Source organism: Lagenorhynchus albirostris, chromosome 9 (assembly GCF_949774975.1).
Source record: "Lagenorhynchus albirostris chromosome 9, mLagAlb1.1, whole genome shotgun sequence".
NCBI classification, from domain to species: domain Eukaryota; kingdom Metazoa; phylum Chordata; class Mammalia; order Artiodactyla; family Delphinidae; genus Lagenorhynchus; species Lagenorhynchus albirostris.
Genome location: NC_083103.1, coordinates 44,711,156 through 44,729,629, shown reverse-complemented (window position 1 = coordinate 44,729,629; position 18,474 = coordinate 44,711,156). Strand labels below are relative to the sequence as shown.

At 48.0% G+C, this 18,474-nt stretch overlaps 1 protein-coding gene across 9 annotated transcripts in view; it reads right to left on the bottom strand.

Moving 5' to 3' along the window:
- IRAG1 (inositol 1,4,5-triphosphate receptor associated 1) overlaps positions 1 to 17,412 on the bottom strand; it is a 119,494-nt gene extending 102,082 nt beyond the window's left edge. For 2 of the 9 annotated variants that reach the window (XR_009542429.1, XR_009542430.1), the window contains exon 1: positions 17,228 to 17,411. Coding sequence is in view for 5 of the 9 variants with exons in the window: in XM_060159674.1 (XP_060015657.1) it covers positions 17,228 to 17,294 (67 nt within the window). In the remaining 4 variants the exon portion in view is untranslated. Of the gene's footprint in view, positions 1 to 17,154 lie in introns of all 9 variants that reach the window. The other 7 variants (XM_060159674.1, XM_060159675.1, XM_060159668.1 and 4 more) reach the window with 5 other exon arrangements.
- Positions 17,413 to 18,474: the final 1,062 nt, after the last annotated feature.

Below are 18,474 nucleotides of genomic sequence, written 5' to 3'. Positions count from 1 at the left end.
CATTTCCATGGCAGCCTGTCTCTCCCTGATAAAATTATTCTGGGTTCCCAGGGAATTTTATCATCATGAAGACTTGTCACGCCAAGCATGCCTCAGTGCCTTTGTACATCCTGTGCTCTATGCGTGAATGCCCTTTACTCCCTCTTCCCTGACAAATACCCCATCACCCTCTTCCGCGATGTCTTGCTAAGGGCAAGGAAGCTATGGTGTTCGTGAAGTTGTCTGCAGTGGATGCTTTTGCATCACCACTGCGTTGTACTCCATGTCTAGAGATGCACCACCCCCCCCCACTCTCCCACCTCCCGATCAACAGTGATTCCCAGCTGCCTTGCTCACGGGACAGGAGTGATGCAGAGAAGGAGCATCTCCAACAACTGGACTGACCTCCAATCTTCCAACACCTAAGTGGCCAGGATCTCCAACCCCCGCATGAGCTGTCTGACTGAATGCAGTTTTAGTGTCTCTCAGCTTAAAGATCATGCGCTTTAGTTCTCATTTCCTTAGCTGTCACCCTCCTTAGTGGCTGTACTTGGCGTCCCTAAGAGATGCCATGCAGCACAGAAGAGAGAAAGTGCTGGGGCTGGGGTGGGGAGGGAGGACAAGTTAGCTTACGAGTCAGTTTCCTCCTCTGTAAAAGGGAGGTAACTGATTCCATCTCAGGATGGCTGAGACGATGAAATGAGATATGTAAATGGCTTGGCACAGGGTTGATGCTTTGGGGAGACAGCTACAATTTATGCCCCTTTAGCAGAAAGTCCCCCCTCTTCTGGTAACAGCAGCATCTCCTCATCCCCGTGCTTGGGGTGGGTGGGGTCAGGCCTGGCCAATCAGAACACCCCTGGCCCTGGTGATTCACCAAGGGATGAACACAAGACTAAGAATGGGCCAATAAATTCAATTTGGCGACTTTTGTTGGAATGACTGGGGGAGTTCTTGCTGCTGGGGGTTCTGAGAGGAGGCTGTAAGCCAGGACCTGTGTGTGCCACAGTGAGAGGCAAAGGCTGCCTAAGGAGAGATCTGAACCCAAGGACAGTTGAGAGATAGAGGGAACAAGCCCCATGGATCCAGCTATTTCTGGAACTGCCCTAGACCTCTCAGTTATGAGACCCAGAAAATTCTGGTTCTTGCCTAATCTAATTTGAATGAGTTTCTGTTCCATGCAAACAAGAATCTTGGCTAATGCAAAGCTCACCAGGTTTGGTTTACCCTTCCTGCTGTCATTTCTTGGGGCAGGGATGTTAGGGGGAGGAAGGGGGCCTCCTTGAGCCCTGCAGAGATGAGGCCACAGCCCACCTTCCCGTCCTCAGCCTCCTTGTCTTCAGGCCATCTTCCTCCACACTGATCATTCTCGAACACGGGCTTAGTCACGTTACTCCTCACTTAGAGGACTCCTTGGCTCCCCCTGGCCTGGAGAGCAAGTCCCCACTTCCCCAGCTCCATCTTCAAAGCCCTCCACGAGCTGACCTAATTGCCTTTGGAGCGTATCTCTCTCAGGACCCTCTCCCCCATCCCCTGACTCTGCAGATACCCCGCCTGATTCACAGCAACGTGTTCCCCACTCAGAAACATCCCCCCACCGCATACCCACCACATGCCTTTCCCTGGAAGCCCTTCCCCTCTTTACCAACCTGCCAAGACTCCACTTCCTCAACTATCTTCTCTTCCGAGAAGCCTGCACAGATAGCCAGGGCAGAATGAATGTCCCACTGCCCTGCACTTAATCCCTTGTCATCTATAGTACTTGTCAGTCTGTCCTTAAGTGAGAATAATGTATATACATTTTGAGAGCAGGAAGCATGTCGTCCTCAATTCTGGAGCCCCCTGGGGCCCTCACACAAGGATTGCCTGCCACAGGCCCCTGGTAAATTTGCTGACACGAGACCTCAGCTTCCAGCCGACAAGCTCTGAAGCCTCTACCCCTCCCCTCAACTGAACTCTAGGAGAGGAGAATCTAGCCTTGGGGTCACATTTCCTCTTCACCAGGAACTTTTTTTAAATTGTGGTAAAATACACACAGCGTAAATTGTACAGTTTAAACCATGTTAAAGTGTACAGTTCAGTGGCACTAAGTGCCTTCACAATGCTGTGCGACTATCATCATGACCTAGTTCCAGAGCTTTTTCACCACCCCAAATGGAAACATACCCATCAGGCACTCACTTCCCGTTCCTTCCCTCCTCCCAGGCCCGGTCAAGCACTAATCTGCTTTCTGTCTGTGCGGATTTGCCTATTCTGGGTATCTCACATAAATGGAGTCATACAGTATGTGGCCTTTGTGTCTGGCTTCTTTCACTTAGTCTCATGTCTCCAATATTCATCCAGGTTGTAGCAGGTATTAGTACTTCATTCTTTCTAATGACTGAATAATACTCCATTGCATGGATATATCACATTTTGTTTATCTATTCATCAGTTGATGGATATTAGGTTGTTTCCACCCTTTGGCTATTGTGAACAGTACTGCTATAAACATTATTGCGCAAGTTTTTGTTTGAACACCTGTTTTCAAGTCTCTTAGGTATATACCTAGGAGTGAAACTGCTGGGTCAGATAGTAATTCTGCATCTACTGGGAAGCCTCTTACACTTGTCGTCTTTAATCTTCACTAACATCCTAGGTCCGCTTGGCTGACTTCACCTTGGGAGAGTCCATCATCTTTTTTTTTTTTTTTTTTTTTTGCAGTACGCGGGCCTCTCACTGCTGTGGCCTCTCCCACTGCGGAGCACAGGCTCCGGACGCCCGGGCTCAGCAGCCATGGCTCACGGGCCCAGCCGCTCCGCGGCATGTGGAATCGTCCTGGACCGGGGCATGAACCCGCACCCCCTGCATCGGCAGGCGGACTCCCAACCACTGCGCCACCAGGGAAGCCCCATCAGTTTTTTAGAAGGAAGCTATTTCATCTTGATGGTTGTCTCCTGATGGCAATCCTTAAAGGGTGTTCCTAGTTTTTAATATTAACCTCTTGCTGTTTAGAGCTTTCTACTGTCTAAGCTACTTAAGATCCACTATTTAATTTGTCCCTCACAGACATACTACAGGGTAGATACTATTATGTCTGTTTTTCAGATGAAGAGGCTGAGTTCCTGTGGGATGGCGTGACTTGACAAGGTCACAGCCATCAGGGACCCAGCTGAGGTTGACTCCCAGCCCAGCGCCCTTTCCATACAACCACAGTGGCCCTCTCTGTCCAAGGCCTTTTTTAAAATAATCGCCTTCTGAAATGTATTCTCAGGTCCCTCATTGTCTAGACATGCTCCTTGAGAGGTGACTTAGTGCTGGCGCAGACTTCACACGCTCTGCCAGTTGGCACCTCATTTAGAATCAGAACGTTTTTCCTGGGGCGGATTCTGCCTGTAGCAGGGAGACCAACTTGTGCCTTTTCTGGATCTTCTGGGACCTGCTGGAGTCCTGGGATAATGCTCCCTTTTGATGTTGATCTGAAGCTAAATCTGAGTGTGTCCCACAGCTCAACCTCAGCTCTTGACACTTCCTGCCTATTCCTTCGTCCAACCCGAGAGCATCCCCTTCCCCTTCTCAGGAGGAAACTCTCTCTTGGACTGGGGAGTCCCCTGACCTCTTTGGAGCAGAAAAGAGGCACAACGACCTCCAGCCTGACGGGGTGGAATTGGCCCAGCCTGCTCCTTGGAAGCTTCCAACCCTCATATCCTAGTTCCATGTGGAACCACCTAGAAGACTGTAAAGAATAAGGCAAGCAAAATAGACAACAGAATGACAACAGTCACCATTCATCAGAGCGTACCATTGTCCCTGACAATGTCCCTGACGCTTTAGGAACATCTGCTCACTCAATCCCCCGACTGCACTAGGAGGAAGATGTTATTTTGCAGATGAGGAGACTGAGACCCAGTGCCCTGTGGCGACTCCTCCAGAGCAACAGAGCTGAGGGTGACCAGGCAGGACTGGAAACCAGTAAGAGCCCGTGCTGTCCCCACTCTGGCCACCGTCTGCCTCCCAGCTTTTGGAGCTGACCTGGCCCCCTTAAAGCCTGCCTTGGCAGTCCTGCAAGGGGTGAGGGCTTTCTAGATGCCGCATCCACTCAAGCACAAATGTCCCTAGCCAGCCTCTCCCAAAGTATGTCCTCTGCAACCCTCATTCTGGGTGATGCTATGAGCTCTGAAAATAAGGTTCCACATTTTGATACACTTGCGGATGACAGCATGAGGCAGGTTTCTGTCCTGTAGGCCTTCTCAGCCCTTAAGAAGCAAAGATGCAGGATAAATCTCCGAGAGGGAGAGAAAGTATAGATAGTTTCCCAGACTTATTTGACTACGGAATGTCAAATGGAATGACTATGGAATGACTCCTTTTTCAAGGAGTAGCTCAATGTGTCCTCCTCAAAGTACTGGTCAGAGATGCCCCCAAGCCCTCTAATTAGTGGGTATCCAGAGCTCAGGGAGCATGGTGGTTGTGACGTGGGCTCTGGAGCCAAGCTGCCTGGGATCACATCTCAGCCCTGCTGCGTAGTAACTGTGTGATCACGGGCAAGTTATTTTAATCTATCTGTGCCTCAGTTTCCTCACTTGTAAAACATGGATGATGATAACAATGTAAATTATATTCTACACATAAGCTTCTTAGAACAATGTTCAGCACATAGTCAGCGTTCACTAGATGTTAGCTGGCATTTTCAATCCTTCTCGAGCCTCGCCCCCAGGCCAACAGTGGCCTCTGATATTATAAAACCTCTTAATGAAGATGGTGCAAAGCCAATTAAGAGACAGCTGTGGCTCCCTAGGAATAACCCTTCCTACCCTTGATGCCTGTGAAAGCCTCCTTTTATTTCTACTTCATTTTTTTCTCCCTCACAGACAGGCACGTAAAGGTCAGAAGACCAAGATTCTGCACTCTCCTTACTTATTTTCCAGTGGGATCTCAAGTTTCCTTCCCTATAACATAGAATGTAGTAAGCCTCTAATCCAGGGGCAAGGCACAGAGCAGGTGGGGTTAGAGCACTAGGCAGGCAGAGGCTGGATGGTCAAGCCACGAGGAGAGGACAGCCTGAGTGACAGGTTGTCACTTTCCTTCTGGGGAGATGGGAGAGGGGTCTATGACAAGGGTGCTTGGGTAATGAATTAGGGTAATTTACAGTAGCTGCTGCAACCGACCTAAAATCTTAGCTGCTTTAAGTGTGCATCCTGGGGACTAAGTCTCCAGCTTGTAGCAACAAGTTCTAGGAGAGACCATCCTGTATGGAATATATAGCCAGCAGTAAGTGGGTCTATGGATGCCTAGAACTCCTGGATGGCCTTGGCTGCCACAACCATTCTCTGTTGCCCAGTTGATTCTCCCCTCCCCCTTACTGGAAGAGTAAGACCTTGGGGGAGGGCAGGCATTTGTCTCTGAGTTAATTCTCTCAGCTTTTAAAAGACTTCTCTGCAAACTCTGAGTCTCTAGTTGTTCACATCCCGGTTTCTTAATGTCTTGCCTCTGGGAGGCCTCAGGCCCTGCAGTAGCTGTTACTTGTCTCACTGATTCTTGGGGCAGAGATGGTTAGTGCTCCCTGAATACTCCTGTGTTCCCCTGCATTTCCCAGCCTCCCTTGCAGTTGACTGGGGCCGTATAACTAGCTCTGCCCAAGAGACTGGGTGTCACCTCTGAGTAGAGGAACTTAGGGCTATGCCTCCTACATCTGCCTCTACCTCTATTGAGATGGCTCTGGAGGCCAGGTGCTTCACAGAAAAACTGGAAGGACCAACTCAGAAGCAAAAGAGGTCAGACCCCTCCGCCTGGGACTGACTTCTCCACTGAGTGTGTGTGTGTGTGTGTGTGTGTGTGTGTGTGTGTGTGTGTGTGTGTGTGTGTGTGTGTGTGTGTGTGTGTGTGTGTGTGTATGGGGGTGGGGGAGGGGAAGAGGAGAGAGAACATCAGTTGGGTAACAGAGGAGGACACCTTTGGCACACAGGGCCGTCCAGGAATTCTTGGCATTTACACAGCCATTTAACGCTAGATGTTATCTTTCACATAGGATTTTCTGTTACTGAACTTCTTGCTGTAATTTGGGGTAACAGTGTGACCTATGATTCAGATATCCCCAGCGGTACCACGGGACAGTGTGGTAGACAGCATGTCTCAGGCTATAATACACACACAAATTACCTGCGGGTCTTGTTAAGCTGCAGATTCTGGTTCAGTAGTTCTGAGGCGGCACTTGAGAGTCTGCATTTCTAACAAGCTCCCAGCTGATGCTGTTGCTGCTCTTCCCTAGACCATGCTCTGAACAGTAAGGTGAGGGGCCAGGGCTGACTCATCCATTATATCGGGTAGGAACAGCGCCTAGTGCCCATTAAAATGTTTTAATTGCTTTTAAGAGTCAGAAGGAAAAAAAATGAACTTTTAGGTAAAAAAATGTTTTAATAGATAACATTAATATATTTATCTTTACACCAACAGAGTTATAAATTTCATAAGCAAGAAGGGGCTCATGAAGTCAAAAATGCCTAGGGGCCAGGGACTTCCCTGGCAGTCCAGCGGTTGAGACACCGCGCTTCCACTGCAGGGGGTGTGGGTTCGATCCCTAGTCAGGGAACTAAGATCCCGCATGCCGCGTGGCACAGCCAAAAAGTAAAAAAAAAAAAAAAAGCCTAGAGCTCACCAAAATCCTACTGTGGCCCTGGGGGCAGGGGTGGGGGCAATGGAAGGAGCTATGATATCTGTAGTGCATAAGACTGTGAAATCTGAAGAATTCATGAAAGGTGACACAGATCACGTGGCTCCATGGTCCTCTGGGAGGATCACATGAGATACAGAACGAGAATGTGCTACTGGGCAACAGAGAACGGTTTTGTCAGCCAAGGCCATCCAGGAGCTCTTGGCATTCATATACTCACTTAGTGCTGGCTATATATTCCATATAGGATGGTCTCTTCTAGAATTTCTGGCTATAGGATGGAGATGGGCATTTCAACTTGCATTAGACTTAGTCCCCAAGATGTAGTTAGCTGCTTATACCATTTTTCTGAGTCTCCTCAGTTCTCCAGATCTCCACGTAGGGAGCTCTGAGGGGTACCCAATGCCTCTTGGAGGCCCCCAAATTCTGGTGCCCCAAATCCCTTCCAAGGGACTTCCAGTCTTTTTGTCCCCGATCCCCACCCCACAGGACACACTCATGTGCTCCTAGAGATGGAGGGCTGGGAGCAGCTGGCCCCATAGTGTAAGGGAAGAGGGACCAGGCTCCAGAGGCTGCTTTTGTTAGCGACAATGATCAGAGCAGCAACTGTCCAAAGCATGAGTCAAATGCCTTGTTAACAAAAAGAGAATGAATAAGCAGTCCCTTCAGCAGTAAATGTTTTCTTAAAAACACAGCCATCCATTTACTTTGGACCTGATGCCAGTTCTGACTGTTCCCAAAAGCACTGCATGGGCTTTTAGAGAATGGACAATAACAGCTGACCCTTCTAACACATCTGCGATCCTCCTTTGTCACAGATGCAGCATCTGACACAATTATTGCTCTGGGTTGGCCTCAATCATGCAATCACTGGGGTGAACCACTGGGCCTTGGAGGGTGAACTGTTCACAGATGAGGAAACCAAGGTCTCAGAAGGGACCTTTGTGCTCAAGGGCACAAAATGAGTTGGAAGCAGAGCCAAGCCTAGGACCTGGGACCACTGCTTATATGCTGTCTTCATTTCAGCACCAGGGGTGGATATTGGAAGGCTTTTACTGTTTTCAGACCTGGGAGGGTTCATTCTTTTATTCACTCACTATCTACCAAGAACCACCTTAAACCTGCCATGGTTCTAGCCTCCCTTAATACTTCTCAATAAACCCATAATGATCTAACCTTTTGAAAACTCTTACTGGCCCAGCGTCTATCTCCTCCTGGCCTGATAGTTCCAAGTGTGAGATTCTATCTGTTGATGGGCTGTGTGTGTTTTGCATCAAGGGCAACCTAGCCTTGACCTTGCCACTTTCCACTGTGTAAACCCGAGTGAACTAGCGAACCTCAGAAAGCCTCAATTTCTCATCAGTAAAATATAGATATTATTATTACCGATCTTACAAGGCATTGCAGAAATATGCGATAATGTATGTAAAGCATTTAACACACTATGTAGCCGGTGCTCAATAAATGATAGCTGTGATAGAAATAAGTACATTATTATTACTCTTGTTATTGTCAAGAGAAACAAGCTCCTGGGGATTTCAGCAAGTTGAACGTCCCCGTCCAGGACTCTGAAAAGTCAGGCTTTCTTTGTTCCCGTGCCTATGCAACTTCTATGGTTTACAGACTGTAGGAGTCATTAGAGAGGGACAACTTGCAAGCATTTCTGGATCTAAATGTGCCACATCCTTGAGGTAATCACCACACCCATCTTTCTCTGCTGAACCCAGCTAACCAGAGAAATAGTCTGCCCCAACCAGTGTAAGGTCCTGTGAACCCCAGAATTGTTGGGAATGTTGGCTCTACATGGGGACAACAGCAGGGAAACAAGGCTGCCGTCTGAAGTACAGCCATGTGAAAAACCACATGCAAGGGATATGATTAGTCATCTATGGAAGTAACCCAAGAAATTGTCTGTAAATGTGGCTGAAGAGATGGGAGGCTTGACCAGGATCTCCAGAAGGCAGGACAGGAAGACAATTATAAGCATGTGATGAGATCTTTTGAAGAGACTTTTGCTTTCAGCAATTTTCCCTTCTCTAAAAGGAACCCCTATATACAAGGGATGGCTCCCCACGGCCACATCGATACCCCATGTTCCTGTCACCTGACCATGGCTGATTGGTACTGACCCAACCAAGCTGGGCCCATCGGGGTCTCTCCCCCAAGACCTTGGACAGAGACTAGGAACCACTGGAACCTGGTCAAGATAGGAGCTGAGCCCTACTGCAGCGGTCTTCAGGGTGGGGTATGCAAGCCCAGGGAATATGCAAGATGATCCAGTGGAATATGGGAAGACAGTTGGAAACTGTTATTTATTTTTACTTCCTTAGTATTAAATAAGTAGACTGGCAATGGTGCCTTCATTCAATGTTGAAAGGTCACTGTCACAACCAGTTTGTGAGATGTCCTGAGGGAACAGGGGAAATTCTCCAATGCTAAGGGACTGACATCGCACTCATGTAGTCATTTGCTTTCAGCGAAGTATGATATATCTTGAATGTGCCCAAGTGGATTCATGAAATATATTTATCTAGTTTTAACCAAGCCAACCACCATAAAATGCGCAAGTGCCTTAAAAGCCTCCTGCAAAAAATGAGGAGTGAAGATATTACTACCACTAACACCACAAGCAACTCTCAAAAATGTTTTTACAAACTGGTGGATCAAATTGAAAATTTCACTTAGAATTCAGTAAGTAAGGATACCCTTCTTCCACATCAGCTATCTGAGCTGGCTATCCTCTGTCTGGCCTCCCTCTCCCTGCCCTGCCCCAGGATCCATTCTCTGCTCCCAGATGACAACTATGGGATGCATCACTTGGGCTTCCATGCTTGCTGGCTGAGTTTGGCCAATGGGCCAGCAGGAGGTCGGGGGAGAGACAGGTTGGGCATTTCCTTCCATGCCCCCTCCTTTCTTCCATGCTACATCTGTGGCAGTGACTGTATCCTTCCCTAATTACAGCTCATCCTGGATGGTCCCTCTTCCCCGGCTCTTCACTGGCTTCCAATCACATTATTTTCTTCTCTCACCCCTCCTGGGTAGGGCTAGTAATGGCTCCCTGCTGCTGCTAGATTGGGGGCGTACCTGGGCCTCATCCCTTGTGGTTTCCAAACCTCTATAAATAGTCCTTTGTTAAAGTCTCTTGAGCCAGTTGAGTTGGATTTGGTTCCTTACTGGGAGACTGATTGGTACAGTGGCTGGTTTAACCATGAGAGTCATTAAAGCCAGGGGTTCTCCAAAGTACTGAGATCTTAAAATATAATGAGGCACAATTAATCACATTTCTCTTACTAAAGAATACTCTTTTAGGGCTTCCCTGGTGGCACAGTGGTTGAGAGTCCGCCTGCCGATGCAGGGGACATGGGTTCGTGCTCCGGTCCGGGAAGATCCCACATGCTGCGGAGCAGCTGGGCCCGTGAGCCATGGCCGCTGAGCCTGCGCGTCTGGAGCCTATGCTCCACAACGGGAGAGGCCACAACAGTGAGAGGCCCGCATACCGCAAAAAAAAAAAAAAAAAAAACTCTTTTAAGGAAAGCAAAAAAAAAAAAAAAAAAGCTGCTGGCACTGTTAAAAACATAAAATTTCTAATTTTACATGTTTTATAAAATAACTCACATTAATACAGTAGCTCATGAATATAATTTAAAATAAATACACATAAAAAAATAAATACACATAAATTAGAGATGCATACTAAAAAATTTTTTTAATTGATGAGATGAACCGTCAAAAACCCTTTGCTTTAGAGAACCCCTCTGCTCTAGAGAAAACACTGGCAAGTTCCTACTGCCAGGTCCCTAGCACTGCCCTGGGGGCTGTCTTCCTGGAGCCTAACGGTCTACTCCTTCCTTTGATTCTCTGAACTACCTTCCAACAAATCCCATCTTTCTACAGAAGACAAAGCAAACTCCAAAGAGAAATGCTTATCTAAAGTTCCCTGGGGAGAGACCTCTCCTGTGCTCTGGGGGAGTCTCTCCGTTGTAGGCAGAGATGGCTATCAGGCCACTTTATGGCCTACATGAAATACCCCTCAGAACTTTCCACCTTCTGAGCAAAATCTCCATCTCCCAGGCATTGTGGTCACTGGAAAGGGTAATCCCTCCCAATACATTAGCACACAGACATTCAGAATTACATACTTCAGTCTCTTGTGAGTTTGATTATCATGAGTCAGTCTCCATGTACATAATCAACTCCAGACCAATGACCAGGCTTAGAGATAGGTCCAGGACCCTGAATATCCCCAAGATCATGCTCCTTAGGGAGTCCTCTTGGCATCCACCATCTAGATTCCTCCTAATAATACTCAGCCTCATCAGCATCACCTTCCATCAGGGACCAGTTTCCTGTTTCAGCTGGGAAACAGGAAACATGTCTTAGCTAAGAAGTCCAGAAGGACATTACAGTCTTTTTACCAGGGAACTAATCCCCAAACAAATTGAAAATATCATGGCAAGACAGCCCTTAGGGAAACATGACCATTTGGAGCCACAAAATAGAGAAGTTACCTGTGCTTGGTGTTAATCTGAGCTTAAATAACAGTTATTATTTATTGAGTACTTATACACATACAAGTACTGTAGATACATCAATCCATTCATCTTCACAACAACTCTTTGATCAAGTTATATCATTATCACCATCAGCCTCATTTTACGGTTAAGAAAATTAAGACAGAAGTTAGATCATTTCCCCCAAAGTCACACGGTAAGTTGCAGAGCTGGGACTTGAATTCAGGTCATTTGATTTGACAACCTGAGTTCCCAACCTACTCCATGCTGCCTCTGTGGCAGATTGGGTGACCATGGCCATATCTATGAACTTTTCCAACACAAGCCTTGGTGAGTCAGAGAGAGTGACTCAAGGCTCACAATGTAGGACATGGCATTTCCTGCCAATAAAAAGTTCATGGTTCTAGACTTGTATTTTCCAACTAAACAGAAGAAGGGTCTTGTTCATGGACAAGGTTATGAGACCTGATAAAGACAGTCACAGGCTAAAAGGAGACAAAAGAGAGATGCAAAGGAGAGCTGGCCTAGTGGAACAGCTGCCCCAGACTCCTGCCCCCAAAGCTCAGGGCCTCTGCTCTGAGCAGCAGTGTGGGGGCCTCCTGGGCTCAAACTGTAGGAGCAGGGACAAGGGCTGGACATTCTCACTCTGCACTGTGGCCTGGTGTATAAGCCACAGAGTGATGGGAATTGCTACAGATTGGGGATCTGATAGTTTTGGATTTGACATCCCATTCTTCACTTACTGGTTACTAGTTAACAGTCTTAGATAAGTGGCCTAACCTCCTTGAATCTGTTGCTCATAAATATCTCCCTTATATGGCCACAGTACAGACTTAATGAGCTATTATACACAAGATGCCTGGCATGTACAGCATGTCCAAACAAAGGTAGTTTCCTTCCCTCTCTTCTCTTGTCTATATGAAGTATCCCAGAGGAGAGAATGGTCATTTTCTCCCTCACTGGAGCTGCCTAAATGGAACTTGCATTAAAAAAAAGAAAAAGATCACACCAGATACTTCTAGTTGGATGCTTATCTTGTCCAGGGAAGCACTTGTCCTCAAACAGGTGCCTCTCAGGCATCTCAGGAGGAGAAAGGGTGACGTTCCATCAGGCAGAAAGCAGAGGAGCTGGGGTGCCTGCCTTCCTGGGACCACATGGCTGCCCTGCAGCTTAGCAACATGACTTGGGCCAGACCATCACTGCAGTTCTGTTAGAAGCATAATGCTTCTTCTCCATACGTGACTGTTCCTTCCATGTGGAAGGAGCCTCAAAAATGTAAGACTCCTGGCTCTGCCCCCGGGGAATGGCTGTCTGATGGTGAGTTCAAGAAGTGTTAACATGAATAGTCAGCCCTTTCCTCTTCCCTTCCTCTTGGGACACACGTTCTGCTCTGCTCCTCCAGGCTCTAAGATTTAAAGGGGCCTGCCTCCCCTGGAGGGCACTACATAGGGCTGGGGGGTAAGTCTGCTCAATTCAATATTAGAAAGCCTGCTTGCCTTTGGAATGGAATGGAAACCACATTCTCCTATTAACTTTATCAGTCATAAGGGTGATATTAGGATGACTTCTCGACGAGCATTAGAACTTAAGTGGAGGAAGAAGGTGTTTTTACTGAGCCTCCTTAAAGACCCCACCAGGTACCAATGGCCAGTCATCTAGAGCATAAGTCTGCTACTGCCCTTGGCGCATTAATGGAGGTGAGACTGGGACCCAGAATTACGGTCAGTCAGAGCCTCACAACCAGTCCAGAAGCATCCTTGATGGAATCTCTGAGGGGGGACGGACAGAGGCCAGAAATAATAATACCTAATGTTTACTGGGTGCTAAGAGCAGACACCAGGCTGAGGGATTTAATCCTACAAAGTGGACACCATCATTATCTCTGTTTTACAGGAGAGGAAACCGAGGCTTGGAGAGGTTAGATGTGGCTCAAGGTATATAGCTGGTCAGTGGTGGAGTTGCATGGTCACTCCAGGGTCTGCGCTCTCCAGCAGGGCAAGATGCTGCCTCAAGCTCCAGGCACCAGCTGCCACTGTGATCACAAGGGAAGAGTTGGTCAAGGCCAAGCTCTCCTCCCAACTTGGAGCCGGTGCTCTTTTGACCACACCTGTTCAAACCTGCACACTAGGTTCAAACCCAGGAGAACAACTTGCCCTGATTTGCCTGGTTTTGCCTGACGTCTGGTTTTAGTACTGAAAGTCCTGCAGCACCTGCACTGCTGGGCTAACTCAGATGGACAGAAAAGAACTTAAAAGGCAATTCCGATGTGAGTCCATGTGTTGCGAGTTGAGTCAGTATCCCACTTAATATCGTCTTGCAGAACAAGCCCACACTCTAGGGTGTACTGCACAAGCCCACCTGGGAGCGCAGAGTTTCCAAACTCCACAAAAGGGACAGAAAAGCCATCATGTGTGTGCCACTGAGACAGGCCCCAAAGAAAAACCACATTTGCAAATGCCCAACGAGAGGAATGATGATTAAATTTTGCACAGCTAAAATTATTTGGTAGGATACAACCCCTTAAAAATCATGTTTTGAAGTATCTTTGATGACATGAGAAAATAATCATGATAGAATGTTCGGTTAAAAAAAAGCAGACTAGGGCTTCCCTGGTGGCGCAGTGGTTGAGAGTCCGCCTGCCGATGCAGGGGACACGGGTTCGTGTCCCAGTCCGGGAAGATCCCACATGCCGCGGAGCAGCTGGGCCCGTGAGCCATGGCCGCTGAGCCTGCGCGTCTGGAGCCTGTGCTCCACAACGGGAGAGTCCACAACAGTGAGAGGCCCACGTACCGCAAAAAAAAAAAAAAGCAGACTACTACTCAGCCATAAAAAAGAACAAAATTTTGCCATTTGCAGCAACATGGATGGACCTGGAGAGCATTACGCTAAGTGAAATAAGTCAGGCAGAGAAAGACAAATACTGCATGATATCACATATATATGAAATCTAAAAAATAAAATGAACTAGTGAATATAACAAAAAAGAAACAGACTCACAGATATAGAAAATAAACTAGTGGTTACCAGCGGAGAGAGGGAAGGGGGAGGAGCAAGATAAGAGTAGGAGATTAAGAGGTACAAACTATTATGTATAAAATAAATACGCTACGAGGATATAACGTACAACATAGGGAATATAGCAATATTTTATAACTATACATGGAGTACAACCTTGAAAAATTGTGAATCACTATGTTGTATACCTGTAACTTACATAATACTACACATCAACTATACTTTGGTGTTTAAAAAATTGAAAAAAAAGACTAAGATGTCCTTCAGTGGGTGAATGGATAAATAAACTGTGGTGCATCTAGATAATGGAATATTATTCAGCACTAAAAAGGAATGAGCTATCAACCCATGAAAAGATATGGAAGAATCTTAAATGCGTATTACTAAGTGAAAGAAGCCAGTCTGAAAAGGCTACATAGTGTTTGTCTGCAACTGTATGACATTCCGGAAAAGGCAAAACTACGGAGACAGTAAAAGGATCTGTGATTGTTAGGGGTTGGTGGGGAAGGATGAAGAGCTGGAGCACAGAAGATTTTTTAGGGAAGTGTAAATACTCTGTATTATACTATAATGGTGGATACATGTCATTATGCAATTTGTCCAAACCCATGGAATGTACAGCACCAAGAGTGAACCCTAAGGTAAACCACGGACTTTGGGTGATTATGATGTGTCAGTGTAGGCACATCAGTTGTAATAAATGTGCCACCCTGGTCGGGCTGCTATGTTGGGGGAGGCTCTGCATGTGTGGGAGCCAGGGGGATCTGGGAAATCTCCATGCAGACCTTCCTCTCAACTTTGCTGTGACTTAAAACTGCTCTAAAAAAATAGACTTTAAAAAAAAATTTTTTTTTTTTGGCTGCACCTCGCGGCTTACAGGACCTTAGTTCCCCTACCAGGGATTGAACCCAGGCCACCACAGTGAGAGTGCCGGGTCCTAACTACTGGACTGCCAGGGAATTCCCTTAAAAAAATTTTTTTTTAATCAGACTACAAAACCACACATGGTAAGGCCCTAGTTTTATAAAATATAGAGAAATATAAAGAAAGAAACACACCATAATATTAACAATATTTATCTCTGAGTGATAGGATTTCAGAGGAAACTTTTATTTCTTTATGTTTATTTCCGAATTTCTTACTTATACTTATTTCTATATTTTCCTAGAAAGTTTAGCAAAGAATACACATTACTTTTATTACCAGGGAAAAACTCTGAATAAGAATTACAAATTTAAAAGTACTGGGAAGAAAGTAATGAGAGGTGATTAAGCCCAGCTTTCTCTAACTCTTTTTTTACATCTGTAGCCGATTAGCAGAGAGGTTTTCTGTCTGGCTGGCTGACCTGTTTTCCTTCTCCCATGGGGAAGGCCCTCGCAGAGAAGGCAGGGTGTGTCCAAGGTCACGGAGTCGGTGTTGCCTCTGCATCTCAACCAGTGAGGCTGCCCTGGGCTGTCACCTGAATTCAGGGTCTGGCCTCCAAGGTTCATGGGGCAAATGCAATCCTCTTGATCTTCCCATCATTTGGACAGTGATGCTCAATAACTGCCCGAGACCCTGGTTACTAACTAGAGGCAGGGTGGCATCTAACACTGGAAGTGCCCACTTTGGACCAAGCTGGCCTGAGCTGGAATCCCTGCTCATCACCTACAGACTGTGTTCCCTTAAGCATATCGCTTTACCTCTTTCATCCACAATGTCCTCACCTCTACCACAGGGATTAAATTAAATAACAGTTCTAGCACAGACCCTGGCACAAAGTCAATTCATATCCATTTTCTCTCCTGCTTCCTTTTGCTTTTACTACAAGAGAACTGAGTTCTCTATCTCTGTCCCCCTGCCTCAAAGAGCTCAAAGAGCAGAGTCTGGGGGCTCCTAAATCTCTCCTCCCCACCCATCAGGGCCTCTGTTCCTCCTCATCAAACAGTCCCTCTGCTGACTGCCAAGCCACAGAGAGGACGGCTGAGGGGCAGTCCAGAGTCCACCTGTCTCACCAGCACGTCACTGCCCCCTGGTGGGGACAACAGAACCCTTGGCCGGTCTGGCTCCCTAGTGCTCCCAGCCTAACAGCCCTGGGAAGCTGCTTCCTTTTTCCTGTAGGAGACCGGTGGGCTGCTTTACTTCTCCCGAGACCCTCAAAGAGCAGTCTGAAGAGTGAGTGTTAAAAAGGCAGCAGTTGCCAAGCTCTGGGAGGTGGGAGCGCCAGCCAGGGGTCCCAGATCCTGCACTGTATTTACTCAATCCGCAGAGCATCTCCAGCCTTTTACAGCCGTTTACTGGGCAGGAGGGAGCAGACAACTGGGCCCCTCTCTGGCTTCTGGCTTCCACCGGCCTTTCCTTTGGAGAAAGGCAGCCCGAGTGCCGCTCACTCTAGGAATAGCTCTGACTCCGAGCTCCTGGAGGTGTGCAGGCTAGGGGCACAAGCAAGGCACAGGCAACCCCTTGAGGGTGCAGGGAAGGAGCACGGGGGCAAAGCTGGAGACAGGAGAGATGGGGACAGGGACAAAAATCAGGGGCTGTGACCAGAATACAGGATGGGAAGTGCAGGGACAGAAGCAGGGGCAGGTCAGGGGGGGAGACAGGGCTGGGCCATCACAAGGTCCAAGGTGGACAGGGGGCGGGTGGCACAGGGTGGGAGTGGGGGGCAGAGAGAGGCATAAGTAAGCACAGAGCAGGGGTGGGGAAGGGGTAGCAGGAGGTGTGGGGAAAGCCCTGACCAGCTGGCATGTAATGTGGGGACCCTCTATTGCTCCACAGGAGCCCACAGGAAATCTGGGGTTGCGGACGCCCAGCCAGAAGCCACATTTGCACCCTAACCTGTGCAAGCTTTACAACAGCAAGCAAAAGGAGCACAATTTAGTTAAGTTAGGACGGGCAAGATTCACTTCTTATTTGAAAATTATGACAGCAACAATAAAAATACTCGGCTGAAATGCCATCCAACCAAGCCAACTCCCCTGGAAAGTTAAAGTCAGGCGCCCCCATCCCAGCACCCTGTACCTTTAAGGAGGAGAAGTGTTCCCTTGCTCCCAGCTGAAGAGGCAGGTTATTCTTGGAGATAGCAACGACTTACCTAAAACTGAGTTATTCCCCTTTCCTCCTCCGGCCAGCCTCTCTTCACTCTGGGGAGCTTTTACCATTTAAGGTCAATGTTACATCTGGCTCCAGAGCTCAGAGCTGAGAAGCCTCTGGCTGCCGAGCCCCGCTGCCCGCCTCCTCGGAGAGGGGCTGGGACTTAGAGCCCAGAGCTCCTCAGGGACCCCTCTGGCCTGGCTCAGGGGGCTAACGGCAGGGAAGCTGGCCAGGCCACCCCGGGGCTCAGCGCAGGCTGGGCCTGAGAGGCAGCAGCTGGTCCTGGGCCCCTCCCACGGGCACCGGCACAGCGGAGGGCAGTGCCCACGGGCAGCTCATGCCGCTGGGCATGTCCCGGCCAGACGGGGACCAGGGGAACTCGGCAGATCTGTCTCCCAGCCTGGAGTCTCCAGCAAGCATGTGAGCCTGGACAAGACCCTGGCCCAGTGCCAGGGAAACTGGGAACATTTCCTGTCCCAGGGATTTGGAGGTGGAGGCTGCTCCCCACCTTAAGCCCTTGGGATTAACAGAGAGAAGGGCCTGGAAGATGAGCTAATCCCAGACCTGGCACCAGCCCCGGGGCTTCAATTCCTTCTCTTCCACTTGACAGTCCTGTGCTCTTAACCTCATGGAGATCCAGCAGTCTCCTCCTCTCTAAAGTGGGAATAATAGTGATCACACGTGCCTAACTCCTAGGGTTGCAGGAGGATTCAATGAGATAATATTGAAGGGCTTAGCAGAGTGCCAGCACCTCAAACTTGCTGATCAACAGAAATTAGTTTCCTGCCTGGACACAGGTGAGGAAGGGCTGCCTGTCTCCTGGAAGTCCACACCCTGCCCTGACTCACTCCTCACCACCCTGGGTGCAGCACACCCGCGAGAAAGATCATGGCACTGCGGGCCCTGAACCAGTCACATGTGGGCTCCAGCCCTCTTCTGCAGTTAGAGGCAGCTCAGAGAAGCCCTGAGTAGGGTTGTCAGATAAAATACAGGACACTCACTTAAATATGAATTTCAGATAAACAACACTTATCTTTTAGTATAACTATGTCCCAGATATTGCACAAGACATACTTATTTTTTTTATTTATTTATTTTCGGCTGCGTTGGGTCTTCATTGCTGCGCGTGGGCTTTCTCTAGTCGTGGCAAGCAGGGGCTACTCTTCACTGCAGGGCGTGGGCTTCTCATTCCGGTGGCTTCTCTTGTTGCGGAGCACGGGCTCTAGGCGTGCAGGCTTCAGTAGTTGT